Below are 22,172 nucleotides of genomic sequence, written 5' to 3'. Positions count from 1 at the left end.
GCTCATTGAGTGATGAACACATGTAAGACATTCATTGATGGGGGCTGGAGGTTCCACTTCAGGCAGGGTGAGAGCAAGCAATCCGACTCCTGACAGGCTCTTTCTGGCAGAAGAGGCCCAGGGAATCTTGGTGCCAATTACAGGCTGAGACTGTTGGTCTCCCCGCATACCCCAGTACTCTCCCCTTTTTTACAGGCTCACGGCTGTGGCCCCAGTCGAAGGCTTCCTCCTTTGGGGTACTTCCTTGGACTTTGGTCAGAAGTAACTCCCTCTCTTGTGCAATACTCACCCACATCCTGAAGCACTGGTAGGGCACTCAGCCCATATGGCCTCATGGCTGGCTGTTCAGTCATTTATTTCCCTACATGGCTGTTGGCCAGTATCTTTACACCCTTTTGAGCATAGGGTAAAACCAAGGGCTTAGATATTTCTTGACTGAATTATAGTTCGGTGATTATTTTTAAATGACCTTCAAGAGTTTTGCACTGTCATCAAAGGATACAACATTGAAAAGGCAACCTACAGAATGGGAGAATATTGCAAATCATACATCTGATGAGAGGTTATTATCCAGAATACCTTAAGAACTCATACAACTCAATTAAAAAAATAAAAACCAACTGGAAAAATGGGCAAAGAAGTAGAACAGACATTTCTGAAAGATGTGCAAATGGCCATTAAGTGCAGGAAAAGATGCTCAACATCACTAACATTAGGGAAAGGAAAGTCAAACAAAGTAAGATGCCACCTCACACCCAGTAAGGTAGCTCCTATCAAACAAAAACAGAATAAGAGTTTGGAGAAATCGATTTCCTTGTACATTGTTGGTGGGACTGGAAGATGGTACAGCTATGGCAAACAGTATGGCAGTCCCACAAAAATTAAAAATAGAATTGTTATATAATCCAGCAACCCCATTTCTGGCATGTGCCCAAAAGAACTAAGATATCTGTACACCCACATTCATGGCAGCATTAGTCACAGGAGCCAAGAGGCAGAAGTAACCCCCCAAGTGTTCATCAGTGGGTGAGTGGGTCAACAATGGGGTATTAGTCAGGAAAGGAGAGAAATCCTGTGACATGCTACAATATGGATGAACCTAGAAGACATTATGCTAAGTGAACTAAAGCAGTTACAAAAAGGTAAATACGGCATGGTTCTACTTGTAAGAGGTACCTAGAGCAGCCAAATTCATAGAGGCAGAAAACAAGGGTGGTTGCCAAAGGCCGGGGAGGGGAAGAGGAAGAGTCGCAAGATGGAAAGGGTTCACAACAGTGTGAATATGCCTAACACCACTGAGCTCTGTGCACTTAAAAATGGCTAAGGTAAATTTTATGATATGTGTATTTTACCACAATTGAACATTTAAAATTAAAGAGTTCTGACTTGGCTCATTCAGATTGTTCACCAGGTGAGCTTGTCCTAAAGTGGCACCCTGTGGATTTGGGGTTCGTTTCTTGGCCACAGACTGCCTCCAGGAGAAGTACCTCACACGCCCAGGAAAATGACCTAGGCCCTCACTCAGAGCGCACTTCACGGACCCGAGGTCCACATCACCCAGGCTGGTTAGAAACAGGGAACCTCAGGCCCCACCCCAAACTTACAGAATCAGAATCTGCAGTTTAGTAGACTTCCAGGTGGTTTGTGCAAGTTAATACTGGAAAAGCCTGACCCAGAAGAAAGCCTCTCTGGGAAGTCGGGCATTAAAATGAGGGGTTGGGGCACACACAGTAACTGGGATCCTGGGAGGAGCTAGCCCTGCTCCTCTCCTGATTTAGGGATGGGGAAATAGGCCCTGAGAACACAGTGGCAGCAGAGGTTGCTGGACACACCTGTTTGGGATCTATGGACTGACTGCCCAGGTACGAGCTATTGCTTGTCTATTCTATGTGCCATTGAGAAAGTAACTGTCATTCTTTGCCTTAGCTCCCCCATCTGTCATAGCCACCTCATATATCTGCTTATTTAATTGTTGCATCATTATGTACATGTGACCAGTGCAGTGTCTGGTACACAGGAACGACTCCTTAACACTAGTTTTTATTGTTACCTGAAGTCATGTTTACAGGAGGAAGTGCAGTGGATGGGGGCCAAGGTTCCTGCTGCAGATGTGGTCAGAAGGTATTCAGAAAGGGGTGGGATGGGCGGTGACGTTTGGGGAGGAAGGGCCTGGTGATTAGGCGGTGAGCCAGAGAAGCTGGAACAGTCTGTGGGCAGGGGCTACAGAGGCCCAGGGGCGCGCAGATACCAGCTCTAGTAGGGTAGCCTCCGAAGTACCCTTTTTCAGACTTGGTATGAGAGGTGGGGGGTCTGGGTCAGGGGCCGTAGGGCTGTTCACAGTCCTCCAGGGCTCTCCTGATAGGCCACCGAATGGGAGAATCTTCTGGGCGCTCTTCATACTAGCAGAGGACTCTGCCGCATGCATTCCCGCGTCACTCATTCCACTGAGCGTGCTGCCCAGGCACAGGACCACCGCGGGCCTGGCTGCAGCGTGTGCAATGAGTTTTTTTTCTTTCTTTCTTTTTTTTTTTTTTTTTTTTTTTTTGAGGTGGGCGCTCTTTCCACCTCGTACCACCGCGGTATGCTTCGAGAAACTTGGGTTCCCCCACGTGGCCCACATCTGAATCCCTTAGGACACTCTTCCCTCACTTGGTTCCACGCCGTGCACTTCGTCAGGACCCCCAGTACCTGGTCCCCTTTCACTCTGCTCCCCTAGGCGAGTCCGGTACCTAGGATTAGCGCCTGAGGGGCCCCATTTCTTACACCTGCCCCCCAGCCCCAGGGCCCAGCACAGCACTTCCCGAAGATGGGTTTGGCCTGCCCCTCCCTACTTGACGCAGTGGTGTCCAGGGACGGAGACGCTCTGTTCCTCACCCTCCCCTTCCCCTGCATCCCGGATGTAGGCGCAAGGGCGGAGCAGAACCGGCACTCAAGTCTGGTCGCCTCCCAGCTATCAGGGTCGGACGGTGCAGGGTGCGCAGCTGCCGAAACTTTATCAACTAACCTCTTGAATCCCCAGTCTTTTTCTTCCTTCACCTTTTGCTCAGCTGCATTCTCAGAAACGCAGAGCACACGCTCCTCTGGGGAGCATCAACTGGGGAAGTCTTCCTTGCAAACGCCCTGCCTTGCCCCGCACACTAGGGTCCCACCATGGAGAGTGGTGGTCCCAGGAGCTGTGAAGAGCTCTGCCCGGGAGAGTCGGGCAGTGAGGATTGCCAGAGGATGCCGAGCAGGAAAATGCAATTTGTTGCTTCTTCAACCAGTCTCGCCATGGGACCATAGATAAAGGAGGACTTAGCATTCCAAGTGTTCTGGGACATCTACGTGGGCTCTGGGCAGAAGCTGTTCCAAGCGACAACGACAACACAAACAGACATTCTCGCCCCCGACCCCAGGTGGAAAGGGGCAGGGAAAAAGTGAAAGGTGGCTGGTTCGATTCCAAGTCGGGGCACATGCTTGAGTAGCAACTCAAGGTCCCCAATAGGGGGCGTGTGAGAGGCAAGGGTTGATGTATCTCTCGCACACTGGCGTTTTTCCCCTCTCTTTCTCCCTCCCCTCTCAAAATCTTTAAAAAAAAAAAGGAGAAGAAGTGAAACTCCGTGTAATATCGCGCGCGCAAGTGCGCAGCCCAGGCCAACCCAGCAGGTTTCCAGATGCGCCGCCCCTGGGCCCCTGGACCGTGGACTGGTGTCATTGCTGGGCGGGGGAGGCGCGGCCCGGGCGTGGCGAGGCAGAGTGCCTGTGGGCCGGCTTTTACTCCGGCCAGGGTGGCCCGGACAGCGCGGCAGGCAGGCCTAGGTCATGGCTGGCGGGGAGGAGCAGCCAGGGGCCGAACTGCTGCCTTTCGCTCCGTTCCCACACGCTAGCACGCAGCCACTCACCTACAGCTATGGCCCGCACAGCCTGAGCGAACTGCGGGCGCAAGAATTCGGCCGCCTGGCAGGTGAGAGCGACTGGGGTTGGGGGGGGGGGGGGGACCTGCGCCGGGCTGACCCGGCAGCATGGGGGGCATGCGGTTCCTAAGGAGCTTTCAGCACCAGATGGGAATGACATTACCTCATTTGGGGCTTATTTTGAATGGGAAGACCTGGAGGGACGTGTTCACGCGTCCGATTCGTAGATATGTCTCCCTGGGGTCCCCCACCTGCAGCCGCGAGACTTTTTGCTGTCTTGCTCCTTAGAGTTTCCAGTGGTATAGGACCAACCTAGACTTTTTTCACCTGTCCTCGTCCTCCGCGAACAGGGCTGCCTTCCAGAGTGCCAGCTCTAAAGGTCCAACTGGGACTGTGGTTGTAAAATGCAAGAATGTCCAGTGGCCCAGGCTGTTTTGTTGCTCGTCTGGACACAGCAGTGGTGTGTAGGCGACCAGTGCGGCGGGCGGGACCCGGCTAACGCCGCCAGACAGGGCCCAGCACCCGCCCCCTTGCCCGGCTCCGCCCCTCCCCCAAGACTGCGTTCCAGGCTGCTGAGAGGGCTGACCAGCAGCTTTTATTTTCGAAATTTCATTTTTTCTCACTTTAAAACAATGCCTCTGAACTCGAGCTTGCTGGGCACTTGAAGAATTAGCAAATTGTAAAATTTGAGCTTTGAGTACAAGGCGAGCCTGTCCATTGGACAGGAGGATGGGGATTGATCACGGTGTGCCTCTGAGTCCCGAAAAGTGGAACAGTTCGGTTAACGTTGAAACCAAGCTGGATCTGGCCTTGTGGCGGTTCCCAGCCCATTAATGCAAGGGGGGAACCCCGCTGCGCCCGCACAGAGTAGGACTGACCCTTTAGCCAGAAAACTTATGAGAGAGGCTTCCATGAGCCTTAAGAACAGCGTGCCAAGAGAGGGGACAGTCCTATTTAAGTGGCAGGTCACGGTGTAGGCACCTGGGTTTGAAGTGCATTTATTGTCTTGATGAACAATTACTGTACTTCTCCGTGTATAATGAGCTCCCTGGTATAATGCACACACACATTTTGGGCCCAAACTTTCAGGAAAAATATCTTTTATTTTAATTTTTAAATTTTATTATTTATTTATATTTAGAAACAAAACTGATGATCGTATTCCAGGATATTAGTTTGCATATAGATATCATTATTACTTTCTAGAGTTATACTTTTAACACATAAGCATAAATAGAAGAATGAAAAACATGTATATAGATATGGAATTAGTACTACCCATGTAGAGTGCATGCTTTTTTTGCCCAAAATTTTGAGGGAAAAATAAGTGTATGCATTATACACGGGGAAAATATGGTAATTGGTGACTGCTCCCTGCTGGTGGCAGAACAGCAGCCATGATTTACATTTCATTAATCAGGTAGCTGATTCCAGCTCTTTGGGCCATTTCCCTATGTTTCAGTTAGTGACTCTTTTTGAACGGCTTTGAGGGCTGTGGCCTCCTCTTTGTGTGTCCCCTGACTGTGGTTAAGTGGGGAGGCTCAGGAGGTTGGGACCTTCTGGCTGGCATGCTCTACCCCATTCTTCACACTGGCACATGCACCCGCAGGGACAGCCCTTGTCCCTCAGCCTCCAGGTTCTCTCTCTGAACATTTTTACTGTAGAGACTTCCTACCCACAGAAACAGATACGACGAACACCCACAGGTGCAGAAGGAGGGAGGGAGGTTTCCCATTCTTTTGAAGCAAGTCCCAGAAGCTATAATCATCCAGTCCATAATTATTTTAGCACCTTAGTCCCCTAATCTCCTCCAGCTCTGATCCCTCACACCATCATTGGCTGAACCCCGAACACCCCCCTGGGAAAGTACAGCTGTGTTCTCTGGGCACCTCCTTGTTTCACTCTTATCCTTTAATGAGCAGCACCTTTCCCCTGCAATGTATAATGTAGGTGTGATCGCCAGGATTTCGGGCTGGGCTTCAGGTTCTCTTTAACATCTTCCACTACAGATTCTCCTCCTCCTACCGTGGTGTTACCTCTGGATAAACACATCATAAACTGAAAATATCCTAAGCCGAAAAGACATTTAATGCCCCTACCACACACCATAGCTTAGCCTGGCCTACCTTAACTGTGCTCAGAACACTTGCATAACCTACAGTTGGGCAAAATCACCTAACACTATGAACACACTGGAGCATCGGTTGTTTACCCTTGTGAAGGCATGGCTGTCTGGGAGCCGTGGCTTGCTGCCACTGCTGAGTATCACAAGAGAAGATCCTACTGCATGTTGTTAGACCATGAAAAAATCAAAATTCAAGGGACAGTTTCTGCTGAATATGTATTGCTTTCATACCATCGTAAACTCAAAAAATTGTAAGTCAAGCCATCAACAGTTGAGGATTGTCTGTCCCTGTGGTAGTGTTGCATGCATCCTTATTTATCTATTTCATGTATGTTCCCAGCATTTTCTCTACATTATGGTTGAAGTAGGCATTTGTGGACTAACTTCACCCTTCCTACCACCAGGAGTCTTGGAATATATCCACCTTTTTTCCCCCCATAGGGCAGGGAAAAACAAAACAACATAACTTTGAATTCCTCTTCCTTCTCCCTCCCCTCATAGATTTTCTGCAGGTCTGTGAATTTGTCTGGGTACGTGGTAGCTCTGGATAATTAAATAGTCAGGACCTTGGATGAGGCAGTGGTTTCTTATGACACCAAAAGTACAAGCAACAATAACAAAAACAGACAAATTGTACTGCATCAATATTAAAACTTCAGTGCTTCAATGGATACATTAAAAAAAGTGAAATGACACCCCAGTGATTGGGAGAAAAGTTGTGCACAAACAGTCATAGCAGCATTATTTACAACAGAGAAAAAAGTGGGAACAACCCAAGTGTTCATCAGCCAATGAATGGATGAACAAAAATACTGTGTTCATACAATGGCATCCTATTCAGTCATAAAAAGGAATGAAGTTCTGATACAGGCTTGAATATGGATGCACCTGGAAAATATTATGCTAAGGGAAAGAGAGCAGACACAAAAGACAATATTTTGTATGATTTTATTCAAATATGCAAATAGGCAAATACAAAGACACAGAGTAGATTAGTGGTTGCTAGGGCTGGACCGGGGAGTAATTGGTAGTGGGTATAGGGTCTCTTTTTGGGATGAAAGAAAATTCCTAAAATTAGTTTTCATGGTTGCACAAGTTTATGAATATACTAAAACCATTAAACTGTATACTTTAAAAGGGTGAATTGTATGCTATGGGAATAATATCTCAATGAAGCTGTCATAAAACAAAACCCATCCTGCAGAGAAAAAAATATTTGTTAAGTGAAGGAAAGAATGAGTAAATCTATTTACCTTGTATGCTCTTGAAAATGCACCTCCGAGTTTGTTCCATGTCAGTACTTTGACAGTGCCAGACGGGTGTACAGTAATTCTTCATTCTAAATGCATGGTGATGATCATTCAATTCATTCCTGATTTTTTGCTATGGCTGACAATGCTGCATTGAATATCCTCATAGAAAGGCCATTTCACAAAAGCACAGTTGTTTATAGGATCGATTCCTAGAAGAAGAATTGCTGGGTCAAAGAGAGTTTGCATTTTAAAGTGGTACCAATATTGCCCAATTGCTGTCCGTGAATAAGTTGTTCCGATTTGCCCTCCTCCCAGCCGTATACCGTTGGGCCTGTTTCCCCACACCCTCACCCACGCAGTGACTTATCACCCTTTTGATCTTGGCCACCTGGTGGGTAAACCTCGCTATCTTACTCTCATCTAAATTTGAGTTTCTTGATTTATGAGAGAGGCTGAAAGGATCATTGAAGTTACGCACTAGTATTTTCTGAAGCTTTGAAAGCCTCCAGGAGGTGCAGAATACACCTGGGAAAGCAAAATCGGGGCTTGCCCACCAGGGGAGGTGCACCCAGACGCCGGAAGTGGGAGTGAGTCACTGGTGAGTTAGCTTCTCTGTCATCGATCGCAGACATCTGTCGGGCTCCTCCTCCACGTGAGATGCTCTTCCAGGTTCATAAGAGAGCTGGTTCAGCAGGAAGGCTCTCTCAGGGCTCTAAAGGTCATTAAATAGGTAGTTCTTCCGTTGCTCACGTCTACGTTTGGATTAAGCAGCACATACTGAGAGACTGGGAGGTATGATTGGCATGGTGTTATGTCTAAAAGCATCAAATGGGCACTGCCCAAGCTCACACAAATTAGCGCTAGGTAAAATGAATGGAAAACCTTTGAAAATGAACCACAGCTTTTTTTTGTGCTTTCTTTCAGGAACTGTCTACCTTGACCACGCAGGAGCCACATTGTTCGCCCAGAGCCAGCTCGCTAACTTCACTCAGGATCTCACGGAAAATGTTTATGGTAAAGAAAAACACACCATCACTGATTTTTAAATTGAACATCAGCCAGCTACATTCAGCTAATATATCTCTGCTTAATACATGCTAGGTTAATAGAATGGGGCTGAACCCGACACTCAAAGCTGAATAAGCACGATGAAGAGGGGACCAGGCAAACACATGTCATTCCCCCCATAACACGCGTGCTGCCGGGGTGGGAGCACTGGCTCAGGGACCCACGGGTGACTTCTGGAAGAAGGGGTCAGTGTCAAGAAGGGCACAGAGGCACAAGGTGCTGTATCTGGTGGTGTGACAACTCTGTACGACTGGCACTCTGCAGAGAGTGGGACAGCAGAAGGAACAGTCATATGTTCATTCACTCCATAAATATTTGTTCAGCCCCTCTGGTGTTGGGGCATGGCACAAATGGCAACCAAGTCCCTGCCTTCATGGACTCTGGACTCTGGTTGAGTCAAGGCAAGACCTTAATGAAGTGATCTCCAAATAAATGTAGATTACCAACTCTGCGAAGGCCTCTCGTGCCATGGGGGTCTGGATCTACACAGTGGCAGTGGGGTGGCAGGGTGAGTGTCAGGGAAGTTTCCCTAGGAGGGGGGTTGATGCCAGTACTCACTGGGAAAAGAGTTGGGAGAGGGGCATTCCAGACAGAGGCAGGAGCCAAGCCCCTGCTGTGGTTTCAGGAACCAGCCCAGGAACTCGGAGGAGAAGGGAGCAGTGGAAGTGTGAATGGAGAGGTTGGGTGGTACCAGATAGGTGCCCTGTAGAGTCTGATCTTTATTCTGGAAACAATAGCCAGTCACTGAGGGCGTTAATCAGCAGCATAATGGGATCAGGAGGTAACTTTGGAAAGGAGTTTGAAATACCAGTAGTAGCAGCTGCAACAGCGGCAATGTTAGTAGCAGTGAATAATAACTGTACTGAGCACTCCTGGCTCTTCAGGTCCTGTTCCAATGCTTCATCCCTGTTATCTCTCCTGACAAGCTAGGTTCTGTTATCACCCCTGTTGTACAAGTGAGGAAACGGGCCCCCAAGAGAGCAGGTATTACCCTCAGCTGGGGGGAGAGGGGGTAAGTCTCTAGGCAGTTTGGCTCCAGAGTGCAAGCCCTTAGCCTGCGCCAGATGCCCCAGGCTGCGACACTGTGTCCTGCCACACTAAGGCTCTGGTAGCCAGCAGATACATCTGGGGAACAGTCTCCAGGGAAGATGCCCATGAGGCACTTTATCTTGACTTTAATCCATGGTCCTCAAAGAGACCTGCAGTTCTCTTTTCTTGACCTGTGTGAGAGTCACAGTGGTGGGAAAGGGGCTGACCAGAGAGACGGTGCCGGTGGTCCTAATGACACGGGGCCACAAACCAAGGTGATGAAAGGCAACCTGGGCAAGTCGCAGGTTATGGGCTGACATGGAAAAGGAATATTGGTAGCTTCAATGGCCAAACACCCAGTGTACTTTGAGGAAACTGAAACAAAAAACCCAAAACAGAAAATCACAAGATTTGCCTTAACATGAACATGTGGTCTTGCTCCTGGGAATGCTGATGACCAGGCCTGGCAGGACAGGGCCTCAGGGAGGTCTGTGTTCCCATCTGGCGGCCCTGTTTTGAGGGAGGCACTCTGGGACAGACACAGGGGCTGTACCAGGTCGGGGGAGAAAATCTAGAAATCGACAAGGGAAAGGTGAAATTGGGAGAGCCTTTTGCTTTGGGAAGGGGTGGCCCTGGGGAGTGGTAATGGCCCCCTCCAAACATTTGGAGGAGGAGACGTATGTGTTTTTGCAGACACAGTGCCAGTAGCAGGGGCATGAGTAGGTGCAGGTGACAGATGGGGACTGAGGTTGTGGGGTGTCATGGCCCTGTCCCATGGTTAGGGGAAAGGGCAGCCCCTGGAGTGTGTCGACTTGGCTCCCTGGAATTAATGAACAGAAGGTGCTGGGTGCCTGCGGGGAAATCTGCAGAAAAGCATCTTGCATTGGCCTGCCTGCCTCTGAGCTGACTCCCAGGTCCAAAGTGCCCTTCCTAGATCCTGTCTTGTTTTCCTAGTGAGGAGAGGGTTTGTTTTGTTTGTTTGTTTGCTGAACAGCTTTCTTGAGTTATATTTTATATTCATAAAATTCACCTATTTCAAGAATACAATTTAATGATTTTTAGTAACTTTACCGAGTGGTGCAAGCAGCACTAGAAATCGTTTAGAATATTTTCATTCCCACAGTAAGGTCGCTGATGCCCATTCACGTTGATCTCTGCTGCCCCTTCGGCCCCCACCCTCCATCCCTTCACCGTCAGCCCAGGCCACCACTAAGCTACTATTTTCTGCATCTCTACACAGTCGCCTTTGCTGGAGATTGTAAATAGAATCATACAACACGTGATCTCTGTGTCTGGCATCTTTCACTTAGTGTGCTTTGGAGGTGCATGCACGACACAGCCAGTAGTTTGTTCCTTTTTACTGACAGATCGTTTTCCATTGTATGGACATGTTACATTCTAGCTCTCTATTCTCCAGCGGACGGACACTTATGTTCTTGACAAATAGAGCTGCTGCGAACACTCACGTGCATGGCTCTGTGTGTGAACCTGTTTTTATGTCTCTTGAATACATAGGAACCAAGTCTCTGGGGCGTATGATAGTTTTATGCTTACCTTTTTCGGAAACTGAGGGACAGGGTTTTGGAGGAACACAAGTAGTGAGTGACTTGATGGCTTTGTCTTTGTAACCTGCCAGGTAATCCTCACAGCCAGAACATCAGCAGTAAGCTCACCCACGACACCGTGGAGCAGGTGCGCTACAGGTGAGTGGCAGGGACGCCAGCCTGAGCGGGCACTCCCAGGTGTATGGACTTCCTTCCTACTGCTTGCCTGCATCCCACAGAGGTTCTGAATTGGTTTTAGAAACATAACTTTCAGCTAAATGGCCACACACAATGATATAAAGATCAGGGTCAGAGGACAGGAAGGTGAGAGTGAGTAGGTGCCGAGAGGGAAAGACTAGAGGCACAGGTAGGCAGCTCTGAAACGTGCAGCGCTGTGTGTGCGGCCCCAGGCTGGTGCCGTGGCTCCTGGGGAACGGGGTGATGAGGAGTGACCCAGGTTGTAAGCCTTGTTTTTAGAGAAAAGAAAAACAGTTTCTCTGGTTTTTCTTTTCATGTTTCCTTAGGCCTCTTTTTTTATTCATCCCCTCTTTTTAAAAATAATAGTCACACATTGAATAGCTCTTTAGCCTGGCTGGTGTGGCTCAGTGGATTCAGCGCTGGCCTGCAAACCAAAGGATTACCGGTTCAATTCCCAGTCAGGGCCCATGCCGAGGTTGTGGGCCAGGTCCCCGGTAGGGTACATGTGAGAGGCAACCACACATTGATGTTTCTCTCCCTCTCTTTCTCCCTCCCTCCCCCTCTGTCTAAAAATAAAAAAAATAAAATCTTTAAAAAAAAGTTCTTTATATTTTTCCATATGTAATAATTAGTTTTTGGTAAATAATTTTCAGGTGGTACCTAATGCTACTTGAATTGATACAATATTTAATTGTTTCCAATCTGAAACGGATACTGGGCTGCCAATATTAAAAGCAGCGTGAAACAAGTTGATGACTTAAAACTTGTTATGACAGAGCCACAAAGTAGGCTGGTGTGTGTGTGTGTGTGTGTGTGTCTGCGGGGGGGGGGGGCTGTTTTCAGCTAAGGTGAAGGTAGTTTTGGAATTCTGTCTTCTCCTGGGGGGGTGGGGATGGTAGGGAGTTGGGAAGCAAGGTGATTTTGCCAGTTTGAGTGCATTTGTCACCTCTGCCCACAACCGCCTCTGTACCTGCCCTAATTTCACAGAGATGGCAGAGCCCATCTGGGTGTGTGTTTGTTAGTGTGTTTGTTTTTTGGCTATTGAGGTAGAGAGATGTCATATTTAGTAGAAATGCAACTAATTCCAAACATTGGACACTGGAGCGAGACCAAGCCGTTGTCTCTGCGCTGTGCTTCTTCCAGGATCTTGGCGCACTTCCACACCTCCCCGGACGACTACAGTGTGGTCTTCACGGCCGGGAGCACGGCCGCCCTGAAACTGGTGGCAGAGGCCTTCCCCTGGGCGTCCCCGGGCCCGGAGAGCCGCAGGAGTTTGTTCTGTTACCTCACCGACAACCACACCTCCGTGGTGGGCATGAGGACGGTTGCCAGAGCCAAGAACGTCACTTGCCTGCCGATCAGGCCAGAGGATATGTGCTCGGCGGAGAAGCGGGGTGCCGCCACCGGCAGCAATCCCGACTGCCAGCTTGTGCATCTCTTCTGTTATCCGGCTCAGAGTAACTTTTCCGGGACCAGATACCCTCTGTCCTGGATAGGAGAGGTCAAGTCCGGACAGACGTACCCTGTGGGCGTGCCTGGGAAGTGGTACGTGCTGCTGGACGCAGCCTCCTACGTGAGTACCTCCCCTTTGGACCTGGCGGTTCACCAGGCTGATTTCGTCCCCCTCTCCTTCTATAAGATCTTTGGCTTCCCCACCGGCCTGGGCGCTCTGCTGGTGCATAACCGGGTGGCTCCCCTGCTGAGGAAAACCTACTTTGGAGGAGGCACTGCGGCGGCGTACCTTGCAGGAGAAGACTTCTATATCCCGAGGCAGTCGGTGGCAGAAAGGTAACCTCACTGTAGGTGTGGCTTGGGCAGAGTTCAGCAAGTCTGGCGTCTGGCCTGGGCCCCCTGCAGGGTTGTACAGGGGACCAGGCTGGGCCACTGGGGTCAGGGGAGGTGTCCTTTACTGGCAGCTGGGCTCAGAGGTGGGAGGCGGAGGTCCGTGGCTGGCTCTGCTTCTGTCCTCTGCTTCCCAGCTGTGGGAGGACAAGGGCCTGCAGCAAAAGGCTGCAAGCAGAAGAGGTGAAAGCATCCGAAGATCCTTTAGCTGGTTTACAGCTGTTAGAATCAGTGCATCTTGGCCCTAGTTAATAAGAGGAATCAGTTAAACTAGAGGCCACCAGGGCTGTGGGGTGCTGCTGACAGCAGCCTCCGTGAGCCCTGCTGTGAGTTACAGAGGACACTGGATGGCCAGCAGCTACTTGTCATCAAATGGCACAGGCCTCTGATGGCGTATATGTCTTCCTTAGGCCGGGGGCCCGTGATGTGGGCTATGTTTGGGAATTTCCCAGAAAGCAATGGCTGGTACCTATGAGGCTGAGTATGGGAGAGGGTGAAAATGGAAGCTGAATCAGGGTTCTGCTGCTTCCACCAGGAGGGGATTCCATGGGGTTGGGACAGGTGGGGTCGCCTGCTGGTGTCTGAGAAGGCTAGATGGGAAAGGGGGCCAGATCCCCCACAGGCCCAGGTGCAGGCTCTAGGGTCCTGCAGAGAGGGGTGTGGCTTTGACAGTGCAGTTATTGGCTAAGTGTGGAGGCCCCAGAGCTGGTTGGCTGCTGGAGAGTGAATCCTGGCCTCAGCACACGCCAGCTGCGGGAACAGGGGCAAGTGACTTGACCTCTGCCCCTCTTGTTTTTCCCATAAAGTGGGCCTCTAAAAGGGTATAATTTTTTTAGAGTTAATATAGGTGAAGCACCAAGATGGAGTTGGCATCTACACATGGTGAGGCTATTTAATGTCTGTTTTTATTCAGACCTTCTCCATAGGTGGGGGATTCTAAAACAGGAACACTAATATAAACTGCTTTGAATTCAAGTGTGATAATAGAGCATGTAATATGACTGAGTGAGAATAGAAAGATAGGCACAATATATAAATTAAAGGCAGAACAGAATGACAACCCCAATTTTTTTTTGTAATCCTCACCTGAGGGCATTTTTTTTTATTGTGTTTAGAGAGAGAGAAAGGGAGAGAGGGAAACATCAACGCAAGAGAGAAACATCGATTGGTTCCTCCCATACCCACCTGGACCAGGGATCGTTTGACCGCCAGGGGTCGCACGCGCCCAGGCCCAGACCAGGGATCAAACCCACAACCTTTTGGCTTTGGGATGACACCCCAACCAAGTGAGCCACACTGGCCAGGGTGACAGCCCAACTTTGCTGAGCCGATAGGTTGGGTGAAGGCAGAGAGAAGTGGGACAGTTCCTTCAGGAAGAGTGTTGGCCGGCTGGGCTGGACCAGACCATTTTCCTTCGATTTGGGCGGGCTGCCTCACGTACAGCAGGTGCCCACCAAGGTTCCCAGGAACCTGAAGGTCTTTGTTTACAGTTAGAAGCCTAACTCTTTTCTTGTGAACTTAAGACTAGAACTCAAGAAATTTAACATGCAACCTAAACATTTTTTGAGCATGTTACCTGGAACATGTGTTAATCTCTTCTATTTGATAACCTTTGATGGAGACAAATGACCTTCCTTTCCCCCTAAGAGCCTATTAATTATTGATTAGAAAATAATTATCGACCAATTAATAACAAGTTATTATTAGCTAATAATGTTTAATGTATTAAAGATTATATACTAATTCATTAGTGATCAATTAGTTTATTCATTATAGATGCATTATTTATTCTATATGTCTATTCATTGCCATTAGTTTTATAAGGAAATTAATATTGCAGTAACAATATTTTGAGCAAATCTTATCCCTAGACTGTTAGAATACAACACACAATATTCCCATTACAAGCTTCACCTTGTACCAGGCAGCTGTTTGCCGCCATCCTTTGTCCTTGCTGAAACCGCCTCATGTCTCCGTTTCCCCTTCACTTCTGCAGCAGCCAGAGGTGTCTTGTCAAAGTCTAGGTTCCATCTTGTCACTCCTCCCTGCTTAGAGCCCTGGAGCCTCTATGATCCCATGCACGGTGGAAGTTCTCTGACTGTGTGTCCCACCACTCTCTACCTTGTCCACTCCTCCCGGCCCCATGGACCTCCTTGCTGTTCTGTGACTGAGTCGGGCTCTGCTTGCTCAGGGTGTTTGCCGTACCCTCTCCCTGGAATGCTGTTCACTCTGAACCTGGGAACTTCGCTGCTTCAGAGTGGGTGGTTTCCCCCACTCCCTTACTTCCCTTCTGTTTCTGCTCAAATGATCTCCCTCAGAGAGGACCTCCCCTGACCATCTCCTCTGAAGTAGCCTCCAGCTCTTGGATTACTCATCTTTGGTGCACTCATCACTACCTGGCTTGTTGCTTATTTGGCATCTCTCTGCATGTGTGTTCCCTGTTTCTGTGCCCTCAGGAGAATAGAAGCTCTGTGAGGGCAGGGGCTTCACCCGTCGCGTTCACTGCCGCATCCGTTGCACCTAGAACAGTGTCCAGCACAATAAAGACTTGGTGAATATTTTGACTGAATGAATAATTATAAAATGCCAACATATGAACACCTTGATAGTCAAGAGGAGGTACATCTGCTGTATTGAGAGCCTCAAAATTTATTTTTTATTTTTATTTTTTATTTTATTTTATTTACCAAGGCCTGTGGTTCTGTAGACTTTGGAATCACGGACTCTGGTTAAGACCCCCAGAGCTGCACAGTTGATCACCCTGAACTGAGGCCCTGTCAGTTGTGCTCTCTCGAGGTCAAGTGCAGCATTTCAAGAGCCCAGAGTACCTGAGGTTTTGTCAAGTCCAAAGTCTTCCTGGGGCAGCAAAGCCTCTCTCTGCTTGTTAATGCCTGAAGATAGTGATTGTCTTTTAGGGTCTTTTGTCACTGCTTCCAGGCATCCTGAGAAAGCTGCAGAGAGGGTCTGGGACAGAGGCAGCCCCATGGCACTCGTTGTGCAAAGCCCGCAGTCCTGAGGGGGAGAGAGCAATGGTTTCCGAGGCAGCAGAGGGAAGGTTCTCATAGATTATGGCTAAGCCTAGAATGGAAACCTCATTGTGTACCACAAAATGCACGTGGAGACATGGACCACGGCTTGACCCTGTTCCCCGCACCCTGGTTACAGGTTTGAAGATGGCACCATCTCGTTCCTTGACGTGATAGCGCTGAAACATGGATTTGATGCCCTAGAGCGCCTCACAGGTAGGGAGACACTTTTCCCTGTGGACTTTGTTCCTGTAGCCCATGTTCTCCAGGGGGCCCCAGCGGGGGTGTGATTCAGAGGAAGAAGAGTCTGTGCCAGGGACTGGCACACGCAGCTGGACAATCAGTGCAGTTCAGGCTGATTCCAAAGAACTTCACCATGACTACTGAGACAAAAGAAGGAGACCGGGGTTTTTGTTTTTGTTGTCTGTTAAGAGAAGGTTTTAACAGGTAAGAAACATCCCAAATCAGGGAAGTGATAGCTTCCCAGAAGCAGAGGAGACAGCCTGGGTTCCTGGCCTGGGCTTGGTTATAGATCCTGAGGCCTTTTTCAGCTCTTACCTTGTGGGATCCTTGCTGCAGCCACACTGGGGAGCTAGATGCTGAGCCTACTTTATCCACGAAGGAGCTTATGCTCAGAGAGGTTGATGCCCAGGGACAGGGAGCTCATAATTGTGAGGGCTGGGATGTAAACCCAGGACACGCTAACATCTAACCCCGAGCCTCCAGCCACTGTGTCTGATGCTGGCCTTGGCAACGATGCACATTTTCCTTCCTGTCAAGCGCTTAGGTGTCTGGGCAGATGGGGGCACTCACTGTAGGCTGACACACAGAGAGATGCCACTTCCATTTATGGGGCTTGACACAGGTACATGACCTGTGTACCAAGAACCTGTGTCTCATGAACCAGACACCCACCATCCTGCTGTGTTCCTGGGTGCTCCTTCTAGGTAGAGGCTGAACTTTTGGAACTGGGTGGCGCTGCTCCTACCATCCTTACGGGGGTGGTGCTGCGGTGAACCAGGGGCACGGTTCAGTGGTTAGGCAGTCCTTTCTTTTTCTCTTTAGTTACAGTAATGGGACCCTGCAGGTCCACAGCCTTAGCCCAACACGGGGGGCAGACGGGGTTCCTGGGGAGACAGGGTTGCCCTTCAGGGAAGTGAATGGGCATCATCCAGGGCAAAGAGGAGATAATCAAGACAAACATTGAGAAATGAGCGCTTTCCAAGGGAAGATATTAACATGGGACCCAAAACGCAAGTGGCAGGGTCTGACAGGGCCAGGGCACACTTGAAAGCAGATCGACAATGTCGGTTTTCCGATAAAAGGCAGACCCTGGTTTTTCCAACTTAATTGTTCTTTTGTTAACTGGTGAGATAGATACATATATGATCACCAGTTTAGCCACTTTGAAGTGCACAGTTCAGTGGCACTAAGCACACTCCTGTCGCTGTGCGGCCGCCCCCCTCTCCATCGCCAGGGCTTCCTCGTCTCCTCGCCGAAACTCTGCCCATTGAACAACGGCCCCCCACTCCCCTCCTTCTGCCCCGGGACCCCTGTTCTCCTTCCTGTCTCTGTGCATGCGCCTGCCCCAGGCTCCCTGCATAAGGGGAATAATACAGTCTTGGTCCTTTTCCCCCCTCTTATTTCACTTAGCACAAAGTTTTAAATGATTAATCATGTAGCATATATCCTTAGTTGCTCCATATTATACTAAAATGATTTAAACATTAACAAAAATAAACAGCAAAAGAATGATACATTTAAAACAAAATTGTACATTTTTACTATCTGTTGCTAAATGGTCTAAATTATCTGAATACCTAAGTAACATTATATATTTAAAAAAAGAGAATGACATGAATTCCTGTGGAACAATTTAGCAATGGTAAACTCTTATTTAGTACCAGAGACCTAAACATTTATCATAGGGGCAGTACCAAATATATATTTTTAAAGATTTTATTTACTTATTTTTGGAGAAAGGTGGGGAGGGAGAAAGAAAGGGAGAGAAACACCAGATTTTCACATGCCCCAACAGGGGGCCTGGCCCGCAACCCAGGAATGTGCTCTGACTGGGAATTGAACCTGTGACCTTTCAGTTCTCAGGCCCAGCACTCAATCCACTGAGCCACACCAGCTAGGGTGGGACAGTCCCAAATATTTACAAGTACTTAAAATCATTACTATCAGGTCCAAGTTTGCCAGTTATAATGATTTTGTTTACTTAAAAATGAGTCAGTGAATTTTATATAAAGTTAATGCTCCTATACAAAGTTATATAGAAAGTTAATAATTCTATGTAAAGTTAATGATTCTGTGTAAAGTTAATGCTTGGAACTCAGATCTCTTTTCTTACAATGAGTAGCAACAATGTCCTTAGTAACCACATTTCACAATTGGTTTTGAGGTGGGATGGAGAATATAAAGTGGCACACCTTTACCCTGGCCCAGTACACCTACACGGCCCTGTCGTCTCTCCGGTACCCCAATGGAGCCCCCGTGGTGCGGATCTACAGTGACTCTGAGTTCAGCAGCCCAGAGGCGCAAGGTCCCATCATCAACTTTAATGTGCTCGACGACAAGGGGATCATCATTGGCTACTCCCAGGTGGGTTTCCTTTGCATCGTGCTCACCTGTTCACAACTGAATTGCTCTTGTCTGGAACTCTGCAGCCTTTCCAACCCTGAAGTGTGTGGTCAGGGCCTGTGGACCTTTGCGGTAGCTGTGGCAAAGGCTACGTGTAGTGGCAGAGGCCACTGGCCCTTCCTAAGAGGCTCTTGACTGTCATCTATACACAGTTCGAACAAGCACGACTTCTCAGTTCTCCAGCCCTCTTTATTCAGGCAGAAATAGTCAGTTTCAAGTGGGGAGAGGCCGAGTCTCTGATAGTGGTGGAGAGGGACAGCTGAGGTCTGCTAGCACGGGAAAAACACCCTGAAGTTGTGTAGACAGAAAAGCCGTGTAGACTGAACACCATGTCTGAGGTCATTTTGTGTACAGACAGCTTGGTAGGCCCGGTGATACATGAGGCTGTGTCACAGCGTCACCCAGAATTGTGGGCCTGTTTCCACCATTTGCATGTTGCTTGGAAACCAGAACTTTTTTTTAAAAATGGCAAGTAGAAGTGATGTTCTTAGTACTACAAAAGCTCTATTTCTGCCACAGTTCATGCATATTATGAGTTCAAAGGATTTGGTAGGTTGGTTATAAGATAGTTTCTGTAGATATATTTTTTGTATCTATTTTCTCAGGAAAATAGTGCTGATAGGGGTTTGTAGGTTGGTAACTGCTTGCATTCTTGCCACAGGTGAGTAAGCTGGTCTCTGTCCAGTCCTTTAAAAAGTCCACAGGGACACCGAGCACTTAGACATGGCGGTAGGTGGTCGTCTGATGGAGTGGCACAGACTGGGTGCGGGACCCCACGGTCCCCCCCAGAGCCTGCGTTCCTCCAGCTGCCCCAGGAGGAGCAGATCTGATCGCCAAATAAGTTTGGAAGATGGTTAGCACCTTTGTTAAACTCTGAATTTCTCAAACAGAATCCATTTCTCAAGGAATCATTTCCCTCTCTTCTGAACAGTCCTAAGCTTTCTCAGGAATAGTCTTGAGAAATATTCTTCTGGGGGCAATGCCAGTTTTCACCGACACTGGTGCTGGGCAGTTTGACTGCAGACCCCTGGAGCCTCTTAGTTGTGTACCCGCAGAAGCAGCCCCAGCACACCCAGAAGCACGCATTTGGGTTTTTGGTGGGGGATGTGTGTGTGTGGAAAATGCATCAAGACAAAAGGTTTGCCTTCTTAAATACATTATTCTAGGTCAGTGGTAAAATAAGTTTTATTCTTTTTTGTTTTTCTTTTAAATATTTTTATTTATTTCTTTTTAACCAGAAAGGAAGGGAGGGAGAAAGAGAGGGAGAGAAACACAATGCATGGTTGCCTCTCAAGAGCCCCCTACTGGGGACCTAGCTCACAACCCAGGCATGTGCCCTGACTGGGAATTGAACCAGCAACCTTTTGGTTTGTAGGCCGGCACTCAATCCACCAAGCCACACTAGCCAGAGCAACATAAATTTTATTCTTAAACCTAAAATAAATTTGTGCTTCCTGGGGGATAGAGGAAGATAGGCTATGCAGTGTGCTGTGGCAGGCAGCGTGGGGAAAGAATTTCTCCTTTGCTCAGAGAAGCTACAAATAAGCGGAACCACCAGGGACAAAGAGCTGCCTCTCTAGGTGCCTCACTCACGTCCCCAGGAAAGTTATTTCCACAGGACACATGTCTCCCTTTGTGCATTTGTAGAGGAAGCCAGTCACATGTGTGGATCCCAGGGCCAAGGCTTGGCCAGACGTGCTAGTTCGGGCAAGTCCAGCTGTGTTCTCCTGGGCTAAGGGAGCTTCACAGAGTGGGGACCAGATGGTGTCCTGGCTGGGTCTGGCTGTCTCTTTCAGGCAATATGTAAAAGAATTTAGCCTTCTATGAGAAGCCTTTGGGTTCTTGCTTTTGATACTCAGGCCTCCTAATTTCTTTGTCCCTTTGGTGAAATCACTCTAACCAGTGGTTAAGAGTATGCATTCTGATTCTGACTGCCTCTGTGAGCTTGAGCAAGTTAATTTAAACTTCCAAGTCTATATGAAGTAAGAATAACAATGCATCTTGCTGATTGTGTTGTTATGAGGACTAAATGAGATACAACATTACAACCCCTTAGCCCAGGGCCTGGGACAAAGCATGTGCTCAATAAACATGGAGCACAAATGCTCCTGGGCGAGAGAAGTCTCTGGTGCTGCCCTGTGGTTGGGCTGGGTTCTCACCTTCCCTGGACACAGGGTTCTTCCAGCCACAGCAACCGACTTCTTCACCTGGCTGGGCACAGGCCAGGCCTATGTGGGATTCAGCAGGGTTCAGAGTGAGGGGAAACTCAGTTACGATGAAAAATTAGGATGAAGGAAAGGGGGACCAAAACAGCACCTTCTACCCACATTCTCTTCTAGGTGGGGCCCTGTCTCTTCTCCTTGAATCTTGGTGGGTTTGTGACTTCCTCGTGATCAATAAAATGCCACAGGTGACACTGCATGGCTTTGGAGGCTAGTTGGCATTGTTGCCTGGGTCACTCACTTTTAGAGCCTTGAGTTACCATGTAAGATGTTCTACCCCGAGGCTGTCATGGTGTCGGAGGCCAAGCCACGAGGAGAAGCCAAGTGCAGGGCACTATGGTGGCAGGACTGTTTTGGGCCAGCCTGGCAGGGTAGGCCAGACACACACATGAGTAAGCCAGCCTCCAGATGATTCCAACCCCAGACGCCACACCACGCCCAGTCTGAGTCTTCCCAGCCAAGACTGAGAATTCATGGATCAGAGTCAAGTCGTCTCCTTGGTGCCCTTTCTCAGTCACTGACTCACCATAACTGGGCGGGGGGTGGGGGGAGCACAATAAAATGGTTGTTGTTTTATTCCACCAAATGTGGGTGGCTTGTTTCACAGCACTGATAACTAGGAGTGGGTGGGGAGAAGGGTGTCTTAGGAGTCTTCTAATTCAGCTTGGCAGGAGTTAGGGCGGGGGAGTGAGAGACTTCCCCGGGTGCTGCCCTCTGAATGGAGACCACTTGACTTTGGACATGGAGTTGGCCAGACCCAGTGGTGCTGCCAGGTCTCATCTCAGAGAGCCCAGGACTCCTGAGATTTCATTATCAGATCTCCTTATCACTGAGCAGTTTGCCAAGGATACAGGAGCAGAGCTCTTCTCCAGGGGCCTCTCAGTTCAGCCCAGAGAATAGCTTCTCATTCTGACAGTCCAGGGCAGACAGCCGTGGTCTTGACTGCGGAGACACCATTCCCATGCATGGCCCAGTGAGGGCCCAGGCTGACCTTGTGGGGACCTGGACCTGTGGTCTGCAGAGGGTGCTGTATCTTCTGGGCTCTTTCTGGCCACCTAGATGTGACTTTGCAGGGAGAAAAGTTTCAAAGCCTTACCCAGCTGGGCGCCTTTGTTTCTCTGCATGCAGTGAGGTGACTCCCCGGAATTTAACCTGAGCCACTGGGGCTGAGGACCCTCATGGCCTCCAGGCCCTTGGGGGAATGGAGCTCTGGGTCCATAGCCAGACGAGCTGGGACACATATTTCCCAGGCTAACCCTGCCTTTGCACCTTGAGTAAACAGGAATCACCTCCCAGAGCTTCCAGGGGACCAGAAAGAGCCTTAGA

General features: G+C 48.9%; 1 protein-coding gene across 1 annotated transcript in view; it reads left to right on the top strand.

Annotated features, from left to right (window-relative positions):
- Positions 1-3,733: 3,733 nt before the first annotated feature.
- The window catches only part of MOCOS (molybdenum cofactor sulfurase), a 53,282-nt gene continuing 34,843 nt past the window's right edge, over positions 3,734-22,172 (top strand). The window contains exons 1-6 of the mRNA XM_028524258.2: positions 3,734-3,943; positions 8,196-8,285; positions 11,005-11,071; positions 12,254-12,898; positions 16,118-16,194; positions 18,386-18,585. Coding sequence (XP_028380059.1) covers positions 3,802-3,943; positions 8,196-8,285; positions 11,005-11,071; positions 12,254-12,898; positions 16,118-16,194; positions 18,386-18,585 — 1,221 coding nt within the window. The 5' untranslated portion in view covers positions 3,734-3,801. The remainder of the gene's footprint in view (positions 3,944-8,195; positions 8,286-11,004; positions 11,072-12,253; positions 12,899-16,117; positions 16,195-18,385; positions 18,586-22,172) is intronic.

This window comes from Phyllostomus discolor, chromosome 9 (assembly GCF_004126475.2).
Source record: "Phyllostomus discolor isolate MPI-MPIP mPhyDis1 chromosome 9, mPhyDis1.pri.v3, whole genome shotgun sequence".
Taxonomy (NCBI): domain Eukaryota; kingdom Metazoa; phylum Chordata; class Mammalia; order Chiroptera; family Phyllostomidae; genus Phyllostomus; species Phyllostomus discolor.
Note: the sequence above shows the minus strand (reverse complement) of the source record. Positions and strands in the feature narration are given on the sequence as shown.